Here is a 27426-nt window from a genome sequence, read left to right on the forward strand (position 1 = left end):
TTTGTTAAAAAAGTTTGAAATATCCAATAAATGTCGTTCCACTTCATGATTGTGTCCCACTTGTTGTTGATTCTTCACTAAAAAATACAGTTTTATATATTTATGTTTGAAGCCTGAAATGTGGCAAAAGGTCGCAAAGTTCAAGGGGGCCGAATACTTCGCAAGGCACTGTATTAAGATGCATTGTTTAAAGTGGCTAGTGATATATTTTATATCAATTCCCATCAATTCCCATTATTAAATTGGCTGGAGTTGAGTCAGTGTGTTGGCAGCAGCCACTCAATGTTAGTGGTGGCTGTTTAACAGTCTGATGACCTTGAGATAGAAGCTGTTTTTCAGTATTTCTTTAACGTAATCATCGCAGTACCATTACTCAAAGCCCCTAAAAACGTTGGGGTTATTGGGTTAAATGTTACAGGCTCTGCATACTGTCCAAAGGATATCAAATAATACTCACAACAATGTAAAATATTTTTGAATTTTATTCTGACATAAATATGTAATGTCTTACTTTAGTGATTCAGTCCTATAGTGCAGGATTCTCCAAAAAATACTGTTAATCTAAAAATGAGAACCATGATTATTTGCTTCAATCATATACACGTACCCATACTGTGAATGCATTCATCAGATTTGTGAGATTTTTTAAGAGTGAACCCCCAGGGAGGCTATACTTGAATAACCATTGGGGTCGTGGGACGTGATAACTGGGGTGAGCAGCTACTGCCTGTGTAGCACTGGCAGGTGAACTTCTCTGCTAAGGTGAGTAGGTCAGCAGAGGAGGGTATTCCGATGGCCACGTACTTTCGCTGGGACTTTAGGAGGCGGAAGTTGTCCGGGTTCAGGTGCAGGTAGTCATTGGAGTTGTAGTCCTTTCTGACACAGCGGCCATTGCCCTGGCAAAGGACGTCACTACAGAGTTTGGCGGCAGCGGTCACGTTAGCGATGTATGGGTTGAGGGTGGATGTCAGGTATGTGGATAATGCTTCACATGAAGCCTGAAAGGAGAGAGAGGGGGGTGGGGGGTGAGATATTAAGGAACTTGTTCTTGGGATGGAATGTTGGATGAATTATATAGAGGATAGAAAGAAGGGGGCTACAAATGGACATGTCATATCCAAGTTTTGTGTCACCTGACAACATGTGAAAGGTGATATGATAAGCATAAACATTCCGTACTTTCCGTTTTTTACATAAATAGCAAATGTAACAGCGTGCCATCATTGGTCAGCACTTCCTTGAATTTCACGTTTCTGCAATTTCATGTTTCAACAAGTAGTGATGAAGCCCATCTATCTTCCACGTTGAGCCATGAGAGCTTGACATGCATATCATTAATATTAACTCCCCGTGTACTTTTATGGACCACCCGCGCTGCTCTGTTCTGAGACAATTGTAATTTTCCTAAGTCCCTCTTTGTGGCATCTGACCACATTACTGAACAGTAGTCCAGGTGTGACAAAACTAGGGCCTGTAGGACCTGCCTTGTTGATAGTGTTGTTATTAAGAACGCAGCGCAGCACTTTACTCGGGACAGACTTCTCCCCATTTTAGCTACTGTTGTATCAATATGTTTTGACCATGACAGTTTACAATCCAGGGTTACTACAAGCAGTTTAGCAACCTCAATTTCCACAATATTCATTACACAGTTTAGTTGAGATTTAGGCTTTAGTGTATGATTTGGCCCAAATACAATGCTTTTCATTTTTGAAATATTTAGGACTACCTTATTCCTTGCCACCCATTCTGAAACTAACTGCAGCTCATTGTTAAGTGTTGTAGTCATTTCAGTTGTTATAGTAGCTGACGTGTTGAGTCATCTGCATACATAGACACACTGGCTTTACCCAAAACCAGTGGCATGTCGTTAGTAAAGAATGAAAAATGTAAGGGGCCTAAACAGCTGCCCTGGGTAATTCCTGAGCTTACCTGGATTATGTTGGAGAGGCTTCTATTAGACAGGTTAGACAGGTAACTCTTTATCATCAAAACAGCAGGGGGTGTAAAGCCATAATACATCATTTTTTCTAGTAGTAGACTATGATCGACAATGTCAAAATCTGCACTGAAGTCAAACAAAACAACCCCCTGCAATCTTTGTATCATCAATGTATCTCAGCCAATCATCAGTCATTTGTGTAAGTGCTTGTTGAATGTCCTTCCCTATAAGTGTGCTGAAAGTCTTTTGTCAATTTCTGTAAAATAGCATTGTATCTGGTCAAACACAATTTTTTCAAAAAGTTTACTAAGGGTTGGTAACAGGTTGATTGGTCAGCTATTTGAGCCAGTAAAGGGGACTTTACTATTCTTAGGTAGCGGAATTACTTTTGTTTCCCTCCAGGCCTGAAGGCACACACTTTCTAGTAGGCTTAAATTGAAGATATGGCAAATAGGAGTGGCAATATCGTCCGCTATTATCCTCAGTAATTTTCCATCCAGGTTGTCAGACCCCGGGCCAGGTCGATTAGAAAGGCCTGCTCGCTGAAGTATTTTAGGGAGCGTTTGATAGTGATGAGGGGTGGTCATTCGACCGTGGACCCATTACGGACGCAGGCAATGAGGCAGTGATCGCTGAGATCCTGGTTGAAGACAGCAGAGGTTTATTTGGAGGGCAAGTTAGTCAGGATAATATCTATGAGGGTGCCCATGTTTATGGATTCATGGTTGTACCTGGTAGGATCTTTGATCATTTGTGTGAGATTGAGGTCATCTAGTTTAGATTGTAGGATGGCCGGGGTGTTAAGCATATCCCAGTTTAGGTCACCTCACAGTACGAACTCTGAAAATAGAAGGGGGGCAATCAATTCACATATGGTGTCCAGGGCACAGCTGGGGGCTGAGGGGGGTCTATAACAAGCGGCAACAGTGAGAGACTTATTTCAGGAAAGGTGGATTTTTAAAGAAAAACTGTTTGGACTCTGCCCCCTTTGGCAGTTCAATCTTGACGGAAAATGTTGTAGTTGGGGATGGAAATTTCAGAATTCTTGGTGGCCTTCCTAAGCCAGGATTCAGACAAGGCTAGGACATCAGGGTTATATATGATAGATGTTCAAACTATGTATTGCTACCACTGTATCATCAAAGGCATTATCTACATTTCCGAGATAGTCAAAATGTAATCTGTTACAAGCAAGTTATGAACCTTGTTTCTTAGGCTACATATGTTAATATCGCCTATTTTTAGCACCTTTCTGGGTTGTTTGATTGTTGGCGCATACAAAAATATATTTTGCTGTTCTGCTTAAGAATGGAAGGTTGGGGATTGGCTGAAAATTTCTAAGAGCTGAAGAATCTAGATGACGTTTCTTCCGAAGGGGTTTCACCATAACAGTTTTTAGTTCGGTTTGGAAAGTGCCTGTGAATACGGAGTGATTAACAATACCTTGCAATTAAAAACTGTTTTGAAGAAGGTGGTGGGGATATGATCGAGAAGGCAGGTAGAAGGCTTAAGTTGTGATGTCACTTTCCTGAGCATGTCTGAGTAAAACAGGGAAAATAAATCCACAGTGCCTTTACATGTTAGGCTAGGGCACATATCATCAAACTTCTCTTCAGGTCTTGCTTGACTGATACCCAGCCTAATGTTGGTTATCTTACCTCTGAAATATGCCGCAAATCCATCACACTTAGATGTGGAGGAAAGTTCACTTAGGATTGAGGGGGTAGGATTTATCAGGCCATCAATGGTCAAGAAGAGCATCTTTAAATTATTCTGATTAATAGTGATCAATTAAGAAAAATGAGTCAGTCTGGCATTTCTAATGGCCTTGTTAAATATGCCAAGATGCTCTCTCAGAATATCATAATGGACCTGCGACTTAGACTTTCTCCCCTTCCACTCTGCCTTTTTGCAATTTCTCTTTAATTTATTTAGTTTCCTCACTCATCCAAGGGGCTCTCCATTTGGATGTGGACTTTTTCAACTTTACTGTAGCTATGGTATCAATGGTTACTCTTAATGTGCTATTAAAATCATCAACTAAATCATTACAAGAGGAAGGCAGAATAGGTAGTGTTGTTCATGCACTGAATAAAATCTGTAGCAACGTCAGAGGTAAGATAATAATGTTAATAATGTGTTCAGTATTACCCTGCGCTATTGGCAACAAGGTAATAAAATACACAGTGGTGACCAGATAAAGCAACATCAACAATAGAGGATATGTCAATAGAAAGCCCCTTGGTAATAATCAGGTCCAGAGTATGGCTGCAATTATGGGTGGGCCCAGTGGTTGGTTCAGTGCTTTGGTGGCATTTACAGGGTTTTGGCCAGCACTGGTGGCTAACATTTAAACAGTATAGCATGATGCTCATAAGGCCCAAATTCGACAAACTAAATTTCCTTACAGCCGAGGGCAGTATTAAAAGTAGAGGCTGTCCACCCACCCTTTTTCCCTTTTCTGATAGAATATCAAAAGCTGTAGTCCAGAGGGGAGGCTTCAATAAGAGCGGCACTAGAGTCTGATGACAGCCATGTTTCAGTGAGAAACATGCAATCAACTTTGCGCTTAGTAATGATGTCATTCATGAGAAAGGTTTTACTCGTGATTGCTCTAACATTTAAAAGCATATTCAATGGGGCATCTGCCTCGAGGTGACACATGGAATAACATCCAAATTATTAACGTTACAACCATTTTTTCTGACAGTCTCCAATCTATCAGAATGGTAGGAGATGACAGTTTGTATAAACTCACTAGAAGGCGGAGTTAAAGGAAGATAAATTAGGTTACTCACAATACCCGTAGTGACATTTCCATAAGATTTTATATGCTTTCCAAGTCTTTTGTTAGTTATTCTGACAGGGAGAACTGGAGCATTACCAGACCCTGTCCGCCAGTCTCAAAAACAGTTTGCGATGATGCTGGAAATAATCCTGAAACATCTCCGTACTTACTAAAAGTGTGCTGTTATTTTAGTTATAAGTTATTCTGTCCCCTCATTGTATTCATTTACTTATTTCAGCAATGTTGAGGGTTTTCTGTATAGTTGTCAATGTTGGTGGGGCATATTATTCAGTGTTAATGTTACTCCTGAATCACGATGATAAATATAATAGTTTTTCTTCCGTGTATTTTTAGCAAAGATTTACTTTGTACTCCAAAGTGTAAGAATACAGGTGAAATCAGTTACTGCCACATACATGGAGGCATAGCAGGAATGAATGCTGTGAACCAAGAGGTTGGGCATTCAAATCCCACGTAAGGACATGTTGAATAACAATTACTGTATAAATAAACATACATGATATAGTCAAATATATATTGTCCTTTGAAAACACTATGCTAAAAGCACTTGTGTGTATCATAAAGACTCATTTGTGTTTGCAGGGCATCGCCTGTGAAATCATGTGTCATATCATCAAATGTGAAGTGTTCCAAAAACATACTGTATAGTTTCACATGATTTCACAGGTGAAAAAATAATAATAATAAATGCATTGGTTTACCGGGTCAGCGCTTTGCTCAAGGGCACATCAACAGATTTTTCACCTTGTCGGCTCAGGTATTTGAACCAGCAGCCTTTCAGTTGCTGGCCCAACATTCTAACCCAGGGCTCTTCAACCCTGTTCCTAGAGAGCTACAATCCTGTAGGTTTTCCCTCCGACCCTAATCTAGCGCAACTGATTATAATAATTAGCTGGTTGATAAACTGAATGAGGTTAGTTCTAACTGGGGTTGAAGATGAAACCTACAGGAGGGTAGCTCTCCAGGAACAAGGTTGGGGAGCCCTGCTCTAACCACTAGCCTACCTGCCGCCATGCCAACATCATCACATATGAAGTGTTCCAAAAACACGTTTTCACATGATTTCACATGTGCAGAACTGGTATATGTCACGTGAAATCATGTGATTTCTCTGTGAGGTTACTGCACCACCACTCAAAAAAGCTTTTTACATTGAAGTATTCAATGACATTTAAGCAAAACATAGTACAGATTAAATAAGTGTACTTTATATTTCATCACGGGACATAAAATGAGAAATGTGGAGGGGTGTATTTGAGATTACCTTGTCAGTATAGTCGGCACTGGCTCCCCAGAGCACTGACCCGGAAGCCCCCAATGCTGCACTTTCTCCAATACTTCTGATCAGATCCTCCTGGGAATGACAGACACACAGAAACTCCTGCATGAAACTCAGCTGAAGTAAAAAAATACATTTGTAATAGTGTGTGCACTGCATGTCTTAAATGTTCTTGTGAGTTATCAGCATTTAGTGAGCACACGTTTTAATAGCACAAAGGTAAAGATAACATAAAAGTCTATTGAAATTGTGTAGCACTCAATATTGAACTATTAAATAATTGACATCTAATGTCCTCACCGTACTGAGAAACTTATTTCGGTCACGGTAGAGTGGGCATGAGTACACATAGATGGGCACAGTGTAGGGGCGTTTGGGCAGAGCTGCCACCCTCACTGCCTCCTGAACGCGGTTTCGGACGAAAAGTGCCACGTTGGCGCTGTTGTTCAGCGACGCAGGCAGGTAGACTGAAGGGTATAGAGCCGTGCTGGACTCCCAAAGCCACAAAAGCTCGTCGTTCTGGCTCTTGGTCTTGTCGGAGCATTGCCCTGTGTAGTCTGGCTTCTCCCAGCCATAGTTGTAGCAATCGGGGAACAGATAGAACCCCCATTGCTGGCTGGGCCGCTGGCTGATACCTAGCATCATGGTTCCCTCCATGTAGTTGCGGGCTGCAGTCTGAAACTGCTTCTTGGCCTCAGTGGTTGCTTGTGATGGGGACAAAGAGGGGTCCTTCTCTCGAGCGTAGGCGATGGACAGTTGACGGTAAATATTCTTGGACCCCCAGTTTCTGTCCCACAGGGGGCGCCAGTCTTCCCAGTCAATGACGGCCAGACCCGGGGTCGTGTCAGAGGGGATGTAATGATTGATGTCACCGTAGGCCTTAATCAGGTGGGCCGTCAGGTTGCCCTTTTGGGGGATGCCACCATTGAACTGGCGATGGTTGTTGGGGTCAACGTGAGGGTACAGGCCCAGGCGGTCGACGTAGAACAGGGTGAGGAACTGACCGGGAACAGCAGCAGGCGTGGTCACTGCTTTGAAGGACCAGGTGTCCAGTGGGATCTGCAGCCTCTTGCATGCAGGGGTCGGGGTATTCCATATACCCACAAACGGATGACCGTCAAACAGTGGGGGCTCCGTTGTAGGTAGGGGGGAGACGAAACTAAGACACGCCAGAAGGGAGAGGGCAAGGGTGGGGAGTAGCTGGGGAGCGCCCCTTTTTATCTGGGGGAACTGGTCCATCGTGACTCCTCTGTGAGAACAAAAATACAGAAATACAAGTATGTGGCAACTGGCAGTGGAGGAATGTGACTTCCCAACAATCTCTGTATAGCTACAGTGAGGTACCTTATTTACGTGTCTTTTCAGATATCTTTACATCTTAGCCAGTGATGGCCATAGCAGAGAGAAAAGGTGATAGAGCCAGTGGTGGCAGTTATTAGAACATTCCGTACACAAGCTGTTGATGACGATGTTCAACTGTTACAAAGTCAGATGACAGACTAATATTACGGATGTTACCAAACAGCCAAAAGGCAGCCTACTAGTCCTTACCTGTGCGTAATACGCGGTTGGAGCACACTGACGCAGTAGAGAAATCATATTTTTATACATTTGGGTTAATCTATCCCATTTGATGTAATCTTGTGTCAAGTGCTCATTAAACATGTTCCTGTTTGTTGTACATTATGGTTTATCATTCAAGAGCTTTATCCGTTGTTCCAAGAAGGACTGTTATTGACTATTTAATAGACCGATTAGAGAGCGACAGAGCAGAGCAAGGACATGCAATGGTTCATATTTGCAGAATTTCAATCTGGCTGTCAAGGTATACTTGTCTCTGGTATCTGAAAATAACAGGAGATGATATATCACCTGTTATTGTGAAGCTATTGCTCAACCTTTTGACAAACCTCCGGTCTTGACAGAATTCTTGACATATGAAATGGGAGTGGGTAGAACAAAAACCGAGTATAGGCCTAAGTTCCAAAGCCGGCCTGATTGGACAATATACCCTATGCACTTATATCACTTTCTGCAAATCAAACATTTTCCATGACCTGGTAGATAAAAAAAATAGGCATATTAATAATATAATTTTCTTCTCCTCTGGATGGGAGCACAAGTTGCGGGCACGTCAGGCTCCGAATCAGATTGCAGGCTTTGGGGTGAGAGAACAGTTAAGTGCTATGATCAAGCAGCTACCACACTTATGTCAACCAGTACAACAGGTCTGGTACATTTCTGTAAAACTATTTATTTTACTGTTATCTGGTCTCCTATCTCTTTTCTGTACTCAGGAAAACACAGATGCCCTTCAAGGCACCTGACCTCTGGAGTGTGCGGAGGATATCAGTGTTTGTCTGCAGTTAACAGCCTAATACACTGTTACATTGCGTGCGTGTAAGAGAGAGAATGTGGCCAAGTAATCATGCAATAGAATCCAAGTGTTAGGGGTCACTTTCAGGGTAATTTAATGGCTTCTAAGGGCTGATTTAAGGGCTACTAAGGGCTGATTTAAGGGCTACTAAGGGCTGATTTAAGGGCTACTAAGGGCTGATTTCAGGTCTACTAAGGGCTGATTTAAGGGCTACTAAGGGCTGATTTAAGGGCTACTAAGGGCTGATTTAAGGGCTACTAATGGCTAATTTAAGGGCTACTAAGGGCTGATTTAAGGGCTACTAAGGGCTGATTTAAGGGCTACTAATGGCTAATTTAAGGGCTACTAAGGGCTGATTTAAGGGCTATGTAATAAGGGCCAAGAATCTTTGAGAATCGTCATTGATACATTCGAAAATAGTCAGCCATGGTTCTTGATATAAGCATCCATTTACTGTGATTTAATTAAGTTGCTTCGATTAGAAGGAAAATGAAGAGACTAATGTATTCAAAATGATTTACATTTTTTGGTAACACTATATTTTAAGATGCACATTTTAGCTACAAATGTGTGGTTTATAAGCGTGTATACAAGTAGCTAATAAGGCCTTTATTATGTCATATAAGTCATAGATAAGGCCTTAATTTGTGTTTTTTCTTATTCCAACATTATAAGTCATGTGTTAATTGCCAATCCTTAATAAACTCATTGTCAGTCATAATAAAGACATATGAGTATTTAATAAAGAGCAAATTACACAGTAAACAGACTGATAGTATGCTGTCTCAATGTAGACCTAATAAAAGCATAGAATCTTAACATATGTTCCCTGTGCTAAAGTGCTACCTTACATTCTCTAATATGTTGACATATATAATTGTTTTAAGATGGTCATACCATGGATCATTTAGCTATGTGATTTAACAGTTTAGGACCCCTTTAGGTATCCCCCAAAAATATCTACAAAAATGTTTGATAAAATATTGAATTTGACCTTTACTACCGAATCTCATAAACGCGTTGAGTAACACATGCATAAATGGCAAAGAAGGCAGTCAGCATTATTTTATAAGGAATAAGTGTATGTCCTATATCTAGGAGATATAATAAAGCTTTAACAAGGCACACCTGTTAATTAAAATGCATTCCAGGTGACTACGTCGTGAAGCTGGTTGAGAGAATGCCAAGAGTGTGCAAGCTGTCGTCAAGGCAAAAGGTGGCTATTTTGAAGAATCTCAAATATAAAATATATTTTATGTTTAACACTTTTTTTGCTTACTACTTGATTCCATATGTGTTATTTCATAGTGTTGATGTCTTCACTATTATTCTACAATGTAGAAATAGTAAAAAGCTTGGTTGTAAATGTCTTTTAAATGGACAATGACCCCAAGCATACTTCCAAAGTTGTGGCAAAATGAATTAAGGACAACAAAGTCAAGGTATTGGAGTGGCCAACAAAAAGCCCTGACCTCAATCCTATAGAAAATGTATGGGCAGAACTGAAAAAATGTGTGTGAGCACGGAGGCCTACAAATCTGACTCAGTTACACCAGCTCTGTCAGGTGGAATGGGCCAAAATTCACCCAACTTATTATGGGAAGCTTGTGGAAGGCTACCCGAAAAGTTTGACCCAAGTTCAGCAATTTAAATGCAATGCTACCAAATGCTAATTGAGTGTATGTAAACTTCTGACCCACTGGGAATGTGATGAAAGAAATAAAAGCTGAAATAACACATTCTCTCTACTATTATTCTGACATTTCACATTCTTAAAATAAAGTGGTGATCCTAACTGACCTTAAACAGGGGATTCTTACTGGGATTAAATGTCAGGAATTGTGAAAAACTGAGTTTAAATGTATTTGGCTAAGGTGTATATAAACTTCCGACTTCAACTGTATATGAACCGATTATCCATACACATTACACATCAACAAAAAGTAAAGCATCCACAAAGAAACTTGCCTTATATTGCTGCTACATCAGTTATAAGACTAGCCGTTGGAAAGAACATTTGGAGTACATTGTACAGTGCCATCGTGCATTGGGTAAACAACAACATGAACAAAACTTGCAAGATTTTAAACATTTCTATTCTTTCCATTCAAATAAAACATTGTCCATATGTGACATATAATGGTTTTACATTCCAGTTTAGTATGAAAATTGTACATAAATCATTTTACACAGTTTTCAACACACATTTCAAGAGTAACCTGGGTAGAAGACACTGAATTTGATGTTGCAAAAAAAAAATAGCTTCTAAGTGTCCTAATTAGTATTGACAAAGTACTAAGGAGGAAAGGCAAAGGGTGATGAGATTAAATACCTTGTCTCTTCAATTTCTGGTTACCCACTTTCTATCTGCACTTCAAGCTTCAATGTCAGAGTGATAAGTAAGGTTTGGGATTCTTTTTGAACGGTGAATCGATGAGATGTTCTGTCTGAATATGAATTTGCTTGAATACCAATGTTTGCAGAAAGGTGTGGAAAAGAAACAACTGTCAACCTCCATAGCACCGATGTTGCACAACATTCTTATATGTCACCTATTACACATGTGGAAGGTCTTGTGGCCCAAATGTGATGTGGTTCCTAACATGATCGATAAAAAAATACACAAGGCTTTTTCAAATTGCGCAGTGTCTAGGAATTTTTCAACTTTATTGTGCCTTTAATAGCCAAATTAGATCATCTATTGAAATGAATTATCATTCAATGACAGCCTTACCATTAAAAAATAAACTCAAATGTCAAGCTTATTGCTATATGAAACTACACAGTATTAGGGAAGACTGGAGCAAGACTCACAGACACCTTTTCATTGTCAGTGCTTACAATGGTACCAGTAGTGATAGCGGTGAGGTGACAAGTTAGGAAGTTAGCTCACTTTCAGTAAATAAATGCTGTTGCTGGCAACGCATGCTTAAATGCAAAATGACAAAAGACTCGGCCAGAGTTTATATTGGTCCCATTGTTATATATAATCAGACTTTACAAATGAAGTATGTATGAGTTATGGATGTGTCATGTAGTCATTATGCAGGTACCCTTCAAGTAAAGCTTTACCCACTATAATACAGGACCCTGTAGGACGACGGCACAGCATTACGTAATAGCAGTTCCCATGGAAGTGACTTCAAGCTCTGTCTTCCCTACGCCAAACAACACAAGACACTTAAAGTGCTATTATCATACCACAGTCACACAAAGGAGACATTCAATAGAAGGAGCAACACCACCAAGCTAAAGCTCTTCCCAGTTTGTGGAGCGGCACTTTCCCTCTGCTCCTTCTCCCCATCCTCCACCTCTCCCCCCTCCTCCAACTCTCCCCCCTCCTCTTCCTCCTCTTCTGCCACCACCTTGTTCAGGCTATCACACTTCTCCCCGGCGTGTCCCTCATAGCAGTGACAGTGGAATCTCTTGGCCAGTAGTTGGAGCTCACGCAGCGAGTGCTTGCCCGTGACCGCAAAGTCCCCGTCCCCCGAGGGCTGAATGTGGTAGCTGTCTCCGCTCAGGTGGAGGTAGTACCGGGCGTGGAGGTCCCTGCGGACACAGCGGCCGTTGCTCTGGCACAGGAAGTCACTGCAGACCTCTGCGGCCCGTGTCACATTGGTGATGTACTGACCCAGGCGGTGTTTGAGGAAGGACTTTACCTTTGTGCAGTTGTGCTGAAGATGGGTGAGAGAAAGAGGGGGGGGGGGGGGGGGGGGGGGGGTGGGGGAGAAGGAATGGGAGCAAGAAAGAAAGAAAGAGTAAGCATTTTTCTTTAACTAAGAAAAAGTCAAACGACTGAGGGCATTGTGCAATTCATCATAATCCATTGACATATACTTTAGCGAGCACTACCCTACTGTCATAACTATTCTCTATGGGTTGTCAACTATTGTCAACTAACTTTTTTATCCCTCTTTATATTTATAGCATTAGTATGTAGTTTTGTCCAGATTTTTAAAATACTTTCTACAGCAACTCAAATTTCAAGAGAAGAATGTTTGTAATACACTTAGGAATGCATGACCTTTCTTCTCAAAGCTTCATTTTGAATGGCAGATGTACACAGGCCTTGGAAGTGTTGACAGTGAAAATAAGTCAAAACGAAATTAAATTGATGTGCAGCTTAATATGCTAAAGGGAGCACTTTATTTTCATAGCTTTAATTAAGGATTTTCCTTTGTCAGAGCTGTTAATTGCCTTATCGCCAGTCTCTTTAGCTCTACCCTATTCTAGCTTGTGTAACACTTTGATAGTCAAACTGTAACACTAATTATACATTATACAAAGGGTGGGTCTAATCCTGGATGCTGATTGGTTAAAACCACATTCCAGCTGGTGCCTTATTATATAATAGATCATATACAGTAAATATATATAATGAGACTCACTTTGGATGAAGTGAGGTTGAGGTCTCCCCAGATCACAAAACCTGCAGCCCCCAAAGCAGCACTCTCACCAATGGTGTGGATCAAGTCTGTCTGCAATACACACAAAGACACACACACAGGATATTCCACCACATTCTATATTACACCAGATGTTGAACTTCTTTGTATAGCCACAAGATGATGCTAATGTTTCCTCAAGAGAGGCAGGATTGCCTGCACTCAACTGACTAGACAGTTCACTAAGTAGTGTTGACTGCTGAGAGAGACAGAGAATGGCAAGATCATTTTAAGAAATCATTAAGAAATAAATGATGTCATAACTGATCCTGTATATAAAGTATTACACAGGTTTTATAGTGTGGAATATTAATCAGTGAATTACAACCCTATTTGGATCATGTATCATGAAGTGCAATGTTTTGTTCTAGCCCAACTAAAACACACCTGGTGGCCTTGATGATTAGTTAATTTGTTGAATCAAATGTGTTAATGATGGTCTGGATAAAAAAAACTACACATCCTGTAGCTCTCCAGGACCAGATTGATAACCAACTGGTCACTTGATTTTAGACCTTTGGGTTACTAAGTGTAGCAGTCTTACCGTGGTGAGGAAGGCCATAGCCTCATCCCTGTACCCTAGGCGTGTGTACACAAATGTGGGCAGCTCAAAGTCGTGCGAGGTAAGCCCAGCTATCCTCAGAGACTCCAGCACCCTGAACTGGGAGAAATGGAGATTGCTGACACTATCTGTTTGACTCTTCCTGATAGCCACTGAGGGGAACAATGCTGTGCTGCTATTCCACAACCAGAGCAGCTCGTCATTACGCAGGCTCTCTAGCAGGGGGCAGGAGCCTGTGTAGTTGTGCTCATGCAGGTTGTAGTTGTGGCAGTCTGGGTAGAGGTAGAATCCCCAGAGTCCACTGGGGCGAAGGCGCGTCCCTAGCTGGACTGTCCTCTGCATGAATGCCTGGGCACTCCTCTCAAAGCGTTTTCGTGCCAGCACCTCGATTTGTGATGGAGTCACGTTGACATAGGCCTGTGCGATCATCTCCCGGGACTTGCATCGGTAGATGTCCTTCTTGTGCCAGTTGCGGTTCCACTGAGGCCGCCAATACTCCCAGTCGATGACTGCCAGTCCAGCAAAGTCCTCAGAGGGGATAAAATGAACGATGTCCTTGTACGTCTTGAAGAGGTGGGCCTCCAGGCTGCAGTTCTGGGGGAGGCCTCCATTTATGGGGACGCCCTGGTCCGTGTAAAAAGGGTAGAGGCCCAGCCGATTGGCATAGAAAATGGTGACATTCTGGCCAGTGCGGATGGCCCGCGGGCTGCCACTGATGTGGAAGAGTTGCTCCAGGTTGGTGTGGACATTGTACTTGACAGTGCACAGGTCCAGCGGTGCATTCCAGGCAGCAATGAAGGGCTTGCGGCCCACCAGGGGCAGCTTGGCGGGCTTCTGGCCAAAGACGGCATGAAAAAGTAGCAGGAGCCAGGAGCAGGTGAGGGCACAAGCCACAGGCACGACGTGGTGATGGTGGCCACCGCTGACGGGCAACATTATCATCCTGGGGCTTGGTTCAACTGAAGGGATCGTCAATCATCTTGGAGAGAAAAAGGAAAAAGGGAGAGAGTAAAATAGTGAATGATTCAGACAGAAGAAGAAAAGAGAGAGAAAGGGAGGGAGAGAGGGAGTGAATGATATAGAGGGCTGACGAAGAGTGACAGAGACGGAGGGTGAGGAAGAGAGAAAGAGAGAGAGGCAGTGAGTGCGAAAGGAAGAGACAGGACATCACAGATCATAGATAATGAGTCGTTTGATCATGTAGTGTTTCACAATAATGTTAATCGGCTTAAAGAATATTCGATGTTGTACAACAATGTTAATCAGATTACAATATAGCCTTTACGACAGTGCAGGATGTTTCCACAGAGGCGAAGAGTTTGCACCTGTGCTTAATGTTAGCTGCTCAATCAAAATGGCGCTGGAGAAGAAGGCTGAAGAAGGCTGAGAAGAAGGTTTATTTGCATTGTTTGTAACTTAGTTTTTAAACTTATTTTGTACATAATGTTGCCTCTACCGTCTCTTTTGACCGAAAATAACTTCTGGACATCGGACTGCGATTACGCACCACGGACTGGCAGAATAATTTTTTTCCTTAAACGAGTCAGACGAGCCCCACGAGAATGACATACTGCTTTCTCGGGAACAGTCCCAGATCCCCGTGATTTGCGCGAAGAGGTAGAGAAAAAGGGGCCAGAGGGTGGGCTGCCTTCTGAGAATTCGTAGGCGATCAAATAAACCCCCACTTCCTTCCATTCTGCTTGCAAACGTGCAATCTTTGGAGAATAAAATCGATGACCTACGCGGGAGATTAAACTACCAACGGGACATTCAAAATTGTAATATCGTATGCTTCACGGGGTCATTATCAACATACAGCTGGCTGGTTATACGCTGTACCGACAGGATAGAACAGCGGCGTCTGGTAAGACACACTATCTACCTAGAGAGTTTTCATCTGCTTACATACCACCACAGATTGAGGCTGGCACTAAGACAGCATTGAATGAGCTGTATTCCCCCATAGGCAAACAAGAGAACTCTTACGCAGGGAAACTTATATCAGGTTTTACCAAATTTCTATCAGCATGTTAAAGGTGCAAGCAGAGGGGAAAAAAAACTCTGCACCACCTTTACTCCACACACAGAGACGCATACAAAGCTCTCCCTCGCCCTCCATTTGGCAAATCTGACCATAATTCTATCCTCCTGATTCCTACTTACAGGCAAAAATTAAAGCAGGAAGCACCAGTGACTTGGTCGATAAAAAAGTGGACAGATGAAGCAGATGCTAAACTACAGGACAGTTCTAGCACAGATTGGAATATGTTCCCGGGATTCATCCGACGGCATTGAGGAGTATACCACATCTGTCATTGGCTTCATCAATAAGTGTATCGAAGATATCGTTCCCACAGTGACCGTACATACATATCCCAACCAGAAGCCATGGATTACAGCCAACATCTGCATTTAGCTAAAGGGTAGAGCTTCCGCTTTCAAGGAGCGGGACTCTAACCCGGAAGCTTATAAGAAATCTGACGACCCATCAAACAAGCAAAGCGTCAATTCAGGACAAAGATCGAATCGTACAACACCGGGTCTGACGCTCGTCGGATGTGGCAGGGCTTGCAAACCAAACTACAAAGGGAAGCACAGCCGAGAGCTGCCCAGTGACACGAGCCTACAGCCGATGTGAGTAACACCTTTAAACAGGTCAACATTCATAATGCCGCAGGGCCTGATGGATTACCAGGATGTGTACTGCGAGCATGCGCTGACAAACTGCCAAGTGTCTTAACTGACATTTACAACCTCTCCCTGTCCGAGTCTGTAATACCAACATGTTTAAAGCAGAACACCATAGTGCCTGTGCCCAAGAACACTACGGTAACCTACATAAATGACTAACGACCCGTAGCACTCACTTCTGTAGCCATGAAGTGCTTTGAAAGGCTGGTCATGGCTAACATCAACTACATTATCTCAACAACCCTAGACTCACTCCAATTTGCATGCCCCAACAGATCCACAGCTGATGCAATCTCTACTGCATTCCACACTGCCCTTTCCCACCTGGACAAAAGGAACACCTATGTGAGAATGCTATTCATTGACTACAGCTCAGCGTTCAACACCATAGTGCCATCAAAGCGCATCAATAAGCTAAGGACCCTGGGACTAAACACCTCCCTCTGCAACTGGATCCTGGACTTCCTGACGGGCTGCCCCAAGGTGGTAAGGGTAGGTAGCAACACATCTGCTATGCTGATCCTCATCACAGGGGCCCCTCAGGGGTGAGTGCTCAGTCCCCTCCTGTACCCCCTGTACACTCATGACTGCACGGCAAGGCACGACTCCAACGTCATCATTAAGTTTGCCGATGACATAACAGTGGTAGGCCTGATCACCAACAACGACAAGACAGCCTATAGGGAGGAGGTCAGAGACCTGGCTGTGTGGTGACAGGACAACAACCTCTCCCTCAACATGATCAAGACAAAGGAGATGATTGTGGACTACAAGAAAAAGAGGACCGATCATGCCCCAATTCTCATCGATGGGGCTGCAGTTGAGTAGGTTGAGAGCTTCAAGTTCATTGGTGTCCACATCACCAACAAACTAACATGGTCCAAGCACACCAAGACAGTCGTGAAGAGGGCACGACAAAACCTATTCCCCCTCAGGAGACTGAAAAGATTTGGGTCCTCAGATCCTCAAAAGGTTATACAGCTGCACCGTCGAGAGCACTGGTTGCATCACTGCCTGGAACGGCAACTGCTTGGCCTTCGATCGCAAGGCACTACAGAGGGTAGTGCGAACGGCCCAGTACATCACTGGGGCCAAGCTTCCTGCCATCCAAGACCTCTATACCAGGCTGTGTCAGAGGAAGGCCCTAAAAATTGTCAAGGACTCCAGCCACCCTAGTCATAGACTGTTCTCTCTGCTACCATACGGCAAGCGGGACCGGAGCACCAAGTCTTGGTCCAAGAGGCTTCTAAACAGCTTCCACCCCCAAGCCATAAGACTCCTGAACATGTAATTAAATGGCTACCCATACTATTTGCATTGCCCCCCACCCCTCCCTCCCCCTCTTTTACACCACTGCCACTCTCTGTTGTTATCATCTAATAACTCTACCTACATGTACATATTACCTCAACTAACCCGGTGCCCCCGCACGTTGAGTCTGTACCGGTACCCCCCCCCCCCTATATATATAGTCTCACTATTGTTATTTTACTCCTGCTCTTTAATTACATGTTACTTTTATTTCTTATTCTTATCCGTATCTTTTTTAACTGCATTGTTGGTTAGGGGCTCGTAAGTAAGCATTTCACTGTAAGGTACAATTTGATTTGATTTGTTAGGTCAGTAAGCAATATGAGTGACTAAGTGAGAGTTTCTGTTTTTATTTCATTTATTCGCAATAGACATGTTTAATACGCAAACTGTAAATACAGAATTCCTAGTGTTGTCACCATAAATAAATCAGAATGTAGGCTTGCATGTTGCCAAGGCCTACAGGTCCAAGGTCATAGGCAGGATGTCAGTTGACATACAGGGATCTGACTAAACCATGGGCTGGGCAGACTGCTCATGTTCTCACCACATCTATGTGTTCCCTGGCCAGAGGGATGCCCACATAGCCATAATCATTCCTGCCCAGCCACCAAACGCCTCTTCCTAAAGCTTCATCGCTCATTGTCATCAGATAACTACTTTGAGTTTTCTACTGGTGTTTAACAATAACTGCTCCCAACATTGTACCTGCTGATTTACCTATTTGAGTCAGCCTCAAGCCCACAATAAAGTACCAGTAACACATACAGTATGTTAAAAAGGAAAAATAGAGAGTTAATGGAATTAATTGTAACATTACATGATAACTTCATATCATGCTTCATAAGTCATGTAAAACAATTTGTTACGGTGTACAATTTCTAACCTCCCGCCTATAGATGGATAAGTCAACGCCCAAGCCACAGTTAGTACTAATGTCACCTGCTGAATCCCCCCCCCCCCTTTGTCAACCCTCTTACCTTGGTCTTGGGTTGGAAAATAATTCACCCGAATATCCGAAGAACAACCTAGTCCCCATTATTTTTTTAGAACAATTAATAAAAAACTATCACATTCATTATATACAGTGCCTTGCGAAAGTATTCGGCCCCCTTGAACTTTGCGACCTTTTGCCACATTTCAGGCTTCAAACATAAAGATATAAAACTGTATTTTTTAGTGAAGAATCAACAACAAGTGGGACACAATCATGAAGTGGAACGACATTTATTGGATATTTCAAACTTTTTTAACAAATCCAAAACTGAAAAATTGGGCGTGCAAAATTATTCAGCCCCTTTACTTTCAGTGCAGCAAACTCTCTCCAGAAGTTCAGTGAGGATCTCTGAATGATCCAATGTTGACCTAAATGACTAATGATGATAAATACAATCCAGCTGTGTGTAATCAAGTCTCCGTATAAATGCACCTGCACTGTGATAGTATCAGAGGTCCGTTAAAAGCGCAGAGAGCATCATGAAGAACAAGGAACACACCAGGCAGGTCCGAGATACTATTGTGAAGAAGTTTAAAGCCGGATTTGGATACAAAACGATTTCCCAAGCTTTAAACATCCCAAGGAGCACTGTGCAAGCGATAATATTGAAATGGAAGGAGTATCAGACCACTGCAAATCTACCAAGACCTGGCCGTCCCTCTAAACTTTCAGCTCATACAAGGAGAAGACTGATCAGAGATGCAGCCAAGAGGCCCATGATCACTCTGGATGAACTGCAGAGATCTACAGCTGAGGTGGGAGACTCTGTCCATAGGACAACAATCAGTTGTATATTGCACAAATCTGGCCTTTATGGAAGAGTGGCAAGAAGAAAGCCATTTCTTAAAGATATCCATAAAAAGTGTTGTTTAAAGTTTGCCACAAGCCACCTGGGAGACACACCAAACATGTGGAAGAAGGTGCTCTGGTCAGATGAAACCAAAATTGAACTTTTTGGCAACAATGCAAAACGTTATGTTTGGCGTAAAAGCAACACAGCTGAACACACCATCCCCACTGTCAAACATGGTGGTGGCAGCATCATGGTTTGGGCCTGCTTTTCTTCAGCAGGGACAGGGAAGATGGTTAAAATTGATGGGAAGATGGATGGAGCCAAATACAGGACCATTCTGGAAGAAAACCTGATGGAGTCTGCAAAAGACCTGAGACTGGGACGGAGATTTGTCTTCCAACAAGACAATGATCCAAAACATAAAGCAAAATCTACAATGGAATGGTTCAAAAATAAACATATCCAGGTGTTAGAATGGCCAAGTCAAAGTCCAGACCTGAATCCAATCGAGAATCTGTGGAAAGAACTGAAAACTGCTGTTCACAAATGCTCTCCATCCAACCTCACTGAGCTCGAGCTGTTTTGCAAGGAGGAATGGGAAAAATGTTCAGTCTCTCGATGTGCAAAACTGATAGAGACATACCCCAAGCGACTTACAGCTGTAATCGCAGCAAAAGGTGGCGCTACAAAGTATTAACTTAAGGGGGCTGAATAATTTTGCACGCCTAATTTTTCAGTTTTTGATTTGTTAAAAAAGTTTGAAATATCCAATAAATGTCGTTCCACTTCATGATTGTGTCCCACTTGTTGTTGATTCTTCACAAAAAAATACAGTTTTATATCTTTATGTTTGAAGCCTGAAATGTGGCAAAAGGTCGCAAAGTTCAAGGGGGCCGAATACTTTCGTAAGGCACTGTATAAATAAAACATAATCCAATACCAAAGAGCAGCAGGTGCAATTATCAGCAGTTAATGTACAGTTAGCATTACCATTTGGAGACAAATAGCAGCATATATTTTTTCCCTTTCCCTCTCTTCCTACGAAGCAATGATAGTTGCTGTGTCTCAGGATGCCCAAACATCTTTTGAAAACTTTTTCAAATAAAGGACAGTAGAGGAGACCATACTTTCAGGAATTTGGGACCACGATTTTGTAAATTCATTGTATATTTTTCTAATGCTAAAGAATTCTGCAACTTGTTTTAACCACGATTGCAAAGTGGGTGGGTTTTTACTTTTTCCAACACATAAGAATACATTTCTTTGTATTCTGCCGAAGTCGGTCCCTCTCCTTGTTCGAGCGGCGTTCGGCGTTCGGCGGTCGACGTCACCAGCCTTCTAGCCTTCTTCGATCCACTTTTCATTTGTTTTACACACCTGGTTTCAATTCCCCAATTACATGTTCATTATTTAACCCTCTGTTTTCCCCATGGTTTTTGTGCGTGATTGTTTTATGTATGTTCGGTCCCTTATTGTGGGCTCGGTATTACGACATATTATTGGAATATTTGAGTAAAGTTACTTGTGTTACTCATTTCTGCTGTCCTGTGCCTGACTCCTCTGCACCAGCTACACCCAGACCACTACACTAGGGGTTGACTGGGTGATGGTCGGATCCTTGTATGGGTACACCTAATTTACATTGACATTTAAATCATTTAAATTTAATGACATTGACATTGACATTTAAATTAAAGTATGGTGTCTTTTTTACACTGTTCTTTGTTTTTCTTTGCCATTACTTCCATGTAGTTTCACTTTCCTCAAGTATTTTGCCGTACACATTTGGTGAGAAAGAGCTGCTTTCAAATTTCAAAGACAGCCTTTGCTAAAGTTGAAATTCAGCAGTATATAATGTCTGGCACTTAAAAAGGGCCTTCTGTTTCAGCTGATGAGGGAAACCACTTTCTCTGAATGATGTTTGAAATCTTGCAGGGGGATGGGGATCAATGTAGACTACTGATTCAGTCTGCTCAGGGATTGGTGGTGTGTGTGTTGGGGGGGGGGGGGGGGTGTACATCACAGGAGGTTGGTGGCACCTTAATTGGGGAGGACGGGTTTGTGGTAATGGCTGGAGCGGAATTTGTGGAATGACCTCAAATACATCAAACACATGGTTTCCATGCATTTGATGCCATTCCATTTGCTCCATTCCAGCCATTATTATGATGCATCCTCCCCTCAGCAGCCTCCTGTGAACATGCTTCCAGACATACAGACTCCTTCAGACAGACACCACACGTATTGAACTAACAATGTATCTCAACATTATAAGTTCCAGAGTCAGCGTGACGCATGGCGGGGAATAGGGGGATGAAGGACAACAGAGGAGTCCCTTGGTGTTTATGTTATTGAGAGGAAAATGCCTGGCAAAAAGCTGAGGCTCTGGTGTCTAGTGTATAACCAAGAGGGGGAGAGATAAACCACATCCTGTGAAATCAGTCTATTCCTTTTCAGCAAGCCCCATGGGTTAACTTTACTGTATATTACGTACTGTTGATACAAACTGTTTAGAGTACAGTTTGATTTAGACTATAAAATGAATGGGTATAATAAATATTAGTTGTTTAAATGTACTGTTCATTATCTGTTTTAATGATCATAAAAATTGACTAACACTTTCCAAGAAGAAGCAACCACAGATTTTGTGTATCGGAAAGAGCATATAAGTTTGGCGGACTTTCAAATTGAACGATTTAACTTCACTTCCCAGAACCCACATCCCTATCTGGTAGCAATTAAGATAAGAGTTTGTTGATGACTGTGGTTTACATAGAATCCTTCTGACCAACATAAACAACTTCTAAAACTAATACGTATGTCTTCTAGCCAATTACATTAGATTTTTTTTACAATGTAAAATACATAAACATGTTACACTCAGCAAAAGATACATATACGAAATACTGTCGAGGATCTAAACACAGTACAGGCAAAATACTTGTTTCCATTGTGGTCCCCTTTGTTGGCAAGGGCAGCAGGGCAAAAACAAGTGACATGGGCAACAATGTCAAAATATTTACATATATAGGGGGGTCTGAAATGTTTGACTCCCTTGATAAAGATGAGCAATAATGACTGTATAAAATAAATAATTGAAATACTGAGCTACTGTATATTGTGTTGTCAAACAAATAGGGGGAATTATATTATTTTAGATTTATACAAATGCTCAAAGAAAGAGATTTGGTTTAAGAAGTAATATTTGTTTTTCTCTCAAAAGGTATGGGTCCAAATGATTGATTCTTATAAATGAAGTAGTCAGAAGTGTAGCATATGCTCCCATATTCCTAGTGTGTAATGACTACATAAAGCTTGGGACTTGTTGGATGCATTTACAGTTTGTTTTGGTTGTGTTTCAGATAATTTTGTGCCCAATAGAAATTCATGGTAATTAACATATAGTGTCATTTTGGAGTCACTTTTATTACAAAAATAGAATATGTTTCTAAACACTTCTACATTAATGTGGATGCTACAGTACCATGCTTATGGATAATCCGGAATGAATCATGATTAAGTATGAGTGAGAAAGTTACAGAGGGTCAAAGACCATACCCCCATGCCATGCTAACCTCTCACAATTACAATAACAGGGGAGGTTAGCATGTCTTTCAGACCCCACTGTATATGCAAATAGGCAAACATACACACTTAGCAAGTCACTTACTAGCGCAGGGTGGTTTACATCATTAACCAAGCCCTGCATGAGTGTTTGAACCTATGACTGGCAGAAACAGTTTTTATCGCAGCCGGGAGTTTGTAATGCTCTATCATTACCGTATATAAAAACTAGGTCTGTGCAACGCTCGTCGAAATGGGTTGACCAAGCGTGATTTGGATTCATCATAATTTATTTTAATGTGAACCAGCAACAAAAACAATAAAGAGAAACGAACGAACGTACAGCCTTGTAGGGCTCAAAAGCAACAATACAAAAACAAGATCCCACAAACAACAGGTGGGAAAAGGCTACCTAAATGTGATCCCCAATCAGAGACAATGATAGACAGCTGCCTCTGATTGAGAACCATACCAGGCCAACATAGAAATACAAAAACTAGACCACACATAGAAATAATAAACTAGAACACCCCCCAGTCACGCCCTGACCTACTCCACCATAGAAAAGAAAGGCTTTCTATGGTCAGGACGTGACAGTCTGCCCAGTACAACTCTTAATCTAATGGTGGAATGGCATCAAGTACATCAAACATATGGTTCCCATGGCACATCTACCTAGCCTAATCTTAGAACCAAATAATATTGACTCCGTTTCCCCCAAATTAAGATACCATTTGTCCAGTTATGCACTAAGCTGGCTTTCTATCAAACTCTTTGTCTTTGTGTGAGACTGAAAGAGCTTCATTTTCTGCATACAAAAAAAAAATCTGACAGCAAGCTGGAACAAGCTGATTTCATATCTTTGCTATATCATCTACGATTCGCAGTCGTTGTTTAATCCTCTCTGTATATCTTACTAAATGTTTATATACGGAAGCACGAGTGTTGGAACGTCTATTGGATCACGAACTCTCACTGTAAACTGAAATGTAGACTTAAACTGATTTGTAGGAGATAACGTGACTGGAGATGTTTATCCAATTTCACTTCATTTAAAACTGCGAGTTTTGAAATAGGTTGGAGCAGCACCCGGCATAACCAGGGGTACTGAGAGGGGGGGGGGGGGGTTGAGAAATGCTGAACTAGTATGCTGTCTTCTTTTTGGTTTGAGGTGGATCATTCCCTGCTGGATGGCTAAAATAGCTGGGTGACCTAAGAGAAACCATGAAGACAGTACTTTTGGTGATTTGATGCGCTCACCACAGCAATTTTGTTTTCCCAAGGACAGAGAAAGGAAACAGAAAATTAAATTGTAACAGACAGACAGAAATTGATAGCAAGAACGAAGACAAATAGAGAGAAAGATAAAGAGGGTGCGGAGGACAGAGACAGAGAGCAAAAGAGAGAGAGAGAGCGCGAGAGTGAGAGATAGCTAAATGTATTTGTAAGACAGAGCACATGATGAGAGAGAGTGGCAGACAGACACAGAGATTAACGCAACACCTCAGGTTGTGCCAGTACCTTTACCCCCTCGGTGAACTGTTCCCTACAGGAAGCAGCCAAAACATTGTCAACACAATCTGTCAGTCCTGCAGAGTGTCTGGCCCATCTCTCTGCTTGTGTGGGGGCATAAAACTCATCCCTCGTCACTATTATCCCAGAGAAGCGCTTTATCCACGAGCCAAAATCCCCTCAGGTATTTAGTTACCTAACGCTCTCCTCAGAGACCATTGTTAATACTCTTATTTTCAACCCCATAGGTTGCATTGTTACTGTTTTGTTTTTAATGTGTAAAGAGAAGATGAAAATATCTGCAACCCTGAAATGAAATGGCAATTGAATTCTACTGTTAAAAATGCTTGTCTCGCCAACCTCGCTCTCACCTCTTACCTCCCTGTTTGAACTTTGAAATATCCCTTTTCTTGCATTAAGTATGAACATGAACAAAGACGCCAGACATTAAAAGATGTTGTAGGAACGATAGCCGTCTAAGGCACCGTGACAGACTTGTAGTGTGTCGTAGTGTATGAGTGAACCTTCCAGGTCAGACACACCCCCTGGACTGGTCCGAAAACAGAACTTTTCCCATGCTACAATGGCATCCTTAAGGCCACCTCTTCCTGCCACTGCAGAGTGGTTTAAAAAAAACACCTGCGTTATCTAAACGTCAAGCTGCTGTTGTGCCACTACAACAACTTTTGACCCAAGCTGGAAAGCTGTTTAGTAAAAGCTTAGAGTTTAAAAACATTGAAAAAGTTGCTAAGCTATTTGTTGTTCCTTTTAGATTACACGTTTTTTTTTGTGTGTGTGTGTGTGTGTGTGTGTTAGGGCTATGTCAGAATATGACAAATCAGAAAGATCTCTCACCTGTAGATTCAGTATGGCGACCATCACCATCAGCCAATCCAGGGGGAGGCACAGGGATTGTGCCCCTCTCCATCTGTCCGACACTCTGGCATTCCTTTACTCTGTCTGACACACAATCCACCCACCACACTTATATACAGTGAAGGAAGAGAGCGATGGAGAGGGAGCAGGAGAGGGAAAGCGAGAGTTTCCTGTGACAGAGTAGAAACCACCACCACCAAGCTTGATCTTACACCACAACACAGCGATTAGAGTTGGGAGGGAGGGAGGAGTGGAGCGGAGGAGGAGAGAAGGGTGAAGGGAGGGAGAGCTTTAAATCCCATTGACTGATCTGAATGTGTAAGTCTGATCCTCTCTAGAACTTCTTACAATCATCCACATCAATCAGTATTAGCCGGGTTAACATATGGATGAGTGTGAGTGTGTCTGTGTGTGTGTCTGCGTATGTGGATGTGTGTGTGTTTGTTTGAGGGTCTCCTGGCCCTCATGTGAACCAGTGTGCTTTCATGTCGCAGAATTAGCCAACCTTTGTTGTGGGACAACCTCTACAGTGAAAGGTACCGTAGAATTCAAATTTAAGTGTTCTGCTATTACATGTTAATAGATAAGGAAAACCTTTGTACGTTGTGATCCTTTGTAAATTAAGGCAACCAATGAGGGACTATGACATAATGTTGACATCCAATGAGGACAGATAACAGGTTGTAGGCCTGGGAATTCAGAAAGCCAATAGGAGGCCGTATCAGATTTGATGGCTGTAGTTAGATGGATAAATTTCATTTCGTGAGTAGGAGTAATGAGTGTTGCTGTGTTCACATGCTATCAGTAGCTCCTAGATCCCAGTGGGAATTTTTTATTGAATGACCCTCCAAGTTGGAATTAGAAGTGGGAAACTCTGAGAAAATGTTGCTACCTGAGTTTCCGAGTTGTGACATCTCACCGCTGACCTTTTACCTTGTCAATGAAAAGATGACAACTATGTTGTTTGACAATTACCTTATCAATAAGGATAATGTAGCTAGTCTGACCATATCGTACATGTTAAGCATGCTAGCTAACTTTATTATTAGCAATGTTATCAAGCTAGCTAAAATCTTATAATTTGAAGACTTGTTCCAAATTCAAAAGCACTTGAACACAATCATGTGTAAATGTAACCATACCATTAAAGATGTAGGATCTTAATTTGATCACTCTGTTGCAGGATAACTTTCCTACAATACAGGCAATTTAAAACGTGTAGTGTATTTAAGCCTTCTGAAGATGGTAATTTCTACTTTGAAATTTCAGACTTGAATCACCCCTAAGAAATGTCCATTGATTATAATCCACATAATTAACATTTCCTGTTGCTGCAGAATTATTTCCCTGCTTTAGCAAACTGCCTCAAATTAAGATCCGACATCTGTTGCATTACTGCATGTCTACTTTGAACACATTATTCCGAGTAAACTCTTGACAAGTTTATCCACCTGGGTGTTAAGAACAGATATTGAATCTGTATAAACCTGTTTGAATGATATTCCAAATATTCAAGAGGGTGGATTTTTGAGTGTCCGGAGGAGTATAAATACCAGTGCCACCTGTCTTGCCTTATGTTAGAGCTGGTGCTCCACATGAGCTGAACATGATCTTCCTGTTCATTGACTATCAAGTCTAATTCAAATCAAAGCCAATTCAAAATACCAGTTTCCGTTTATGCTACTCAACTTTTACATGAGACAGCTTCTTACACAGAACAGATGTAGGATCTTAATTTTATAACTCTGTTGCAGGAGAACTGTAATGAGTATGATGGGAGACATGGTTGTAGGTGCAGGGCGCAGCAGGTGTTTATTAATAAAAGGACCACAGGAGGCAGGAAGCTGGGTCCAGGGGCAGGCAGAAGGTCATACACAGGGACTCCAAAAGGGTAACAGTACAGGCAGGGGAAAGGCTAATAATGTAGTCCGGGAGATCAGGCAAGAGGTTGACAGGAAATCTGATAGGCAAAAGTACAGGCAGGGAATAGGCAAAAAGGCATCGTTAGAGAGGATGGCCAAAAACTACGATACACAGGACTAATGCGAAAATAAACAGAGCTCCGACTAGAATGTGTATCAAAACAATACCTCACAATGACAGGATGCAAAGAACTGAACTCAATGTGTAATTGACAGGTGTGTGAACAAGTGATCAGAATTCAGGAGATTGGGATCTGGAGAGTGAGCTGCGTTCAGGGGATCTGTGTTTGAGAGTGAGTTGGAAGCAGACGTTACAGGAACCTTCCTGTAATGCAGGAAATTTAAA

General features: G+C 42.0%; 2 protein-coding genes across 2 annotated transcripts; both read right to left on the reverse strand.

Moving 5' to 3' along the window:
- Positions 1–447: 447 nt before the first annotated feature.
- Positions 448–7598, reverse strand: LOC110492772 (hyaluronidase-5-like). The gene is made up of 4 exons (XM_021567256.2): positions 7582–7598; positions 6331–7279; positions 6016–6105; positions 448–998 (listed from the first exon to the last, which is right to left on the reverse strand). The coding sequence occupies exons 2-4, from the start codon at positions 7267–7269 to the stop codon at positions 669–671; spliced, it is 1359 nt and encodes a 452-aa protein (XP_021422931.2). The 5' UTR covers positions 7270–7279; positions 7582–7598; the 3' UTR covers positions 448–668.
- A 2748-nt stretch (positions 7599–10346) lies between these two features.
- On the reverse strand, positions 10347–25337 carry LOC110492782 (hyaluronidase-4-like). Its single transcript, XM_021567266.2, has 4 exons — positions 25138–25337; positions 13397–14393; positions 12796–12885; positions 10347–12081 (listed from the first exon to the last, which is right to left on the reverse strand). The coding sequence occupies exons 2-4, from the start codon at positions 14354–14356 to the stop codon at positions 11614–11616; spliced, it is 1518 nt and encodes a 505-aa protein (XP_021422941.2). The 5' UTR covers positions 14357–14393; positions 25138–25337; the 3' UTR covers positions 10347–11613.
- Positions 25338–27426: the final 2089 nt, after the last annotated feature.

The sequence above is a fragment of the Oncorhynchus mykiss genome, chromosome 2, assembly GCF_013265735.2.
Source record: "Oncorhynchus mykiss isolate Arlee chromosome 2, USDA_OmykA_1.1, whole genome shotgun sequence".
In the NCBI taxonomy this organism is placed as follows: domain Eukaryota; kingdom Metazoa; phylum Chordata; class Actinopteri; order Salmoniformes; family Salmonidae; genus Oncorhynchus; species Oncorhynchus mykiss.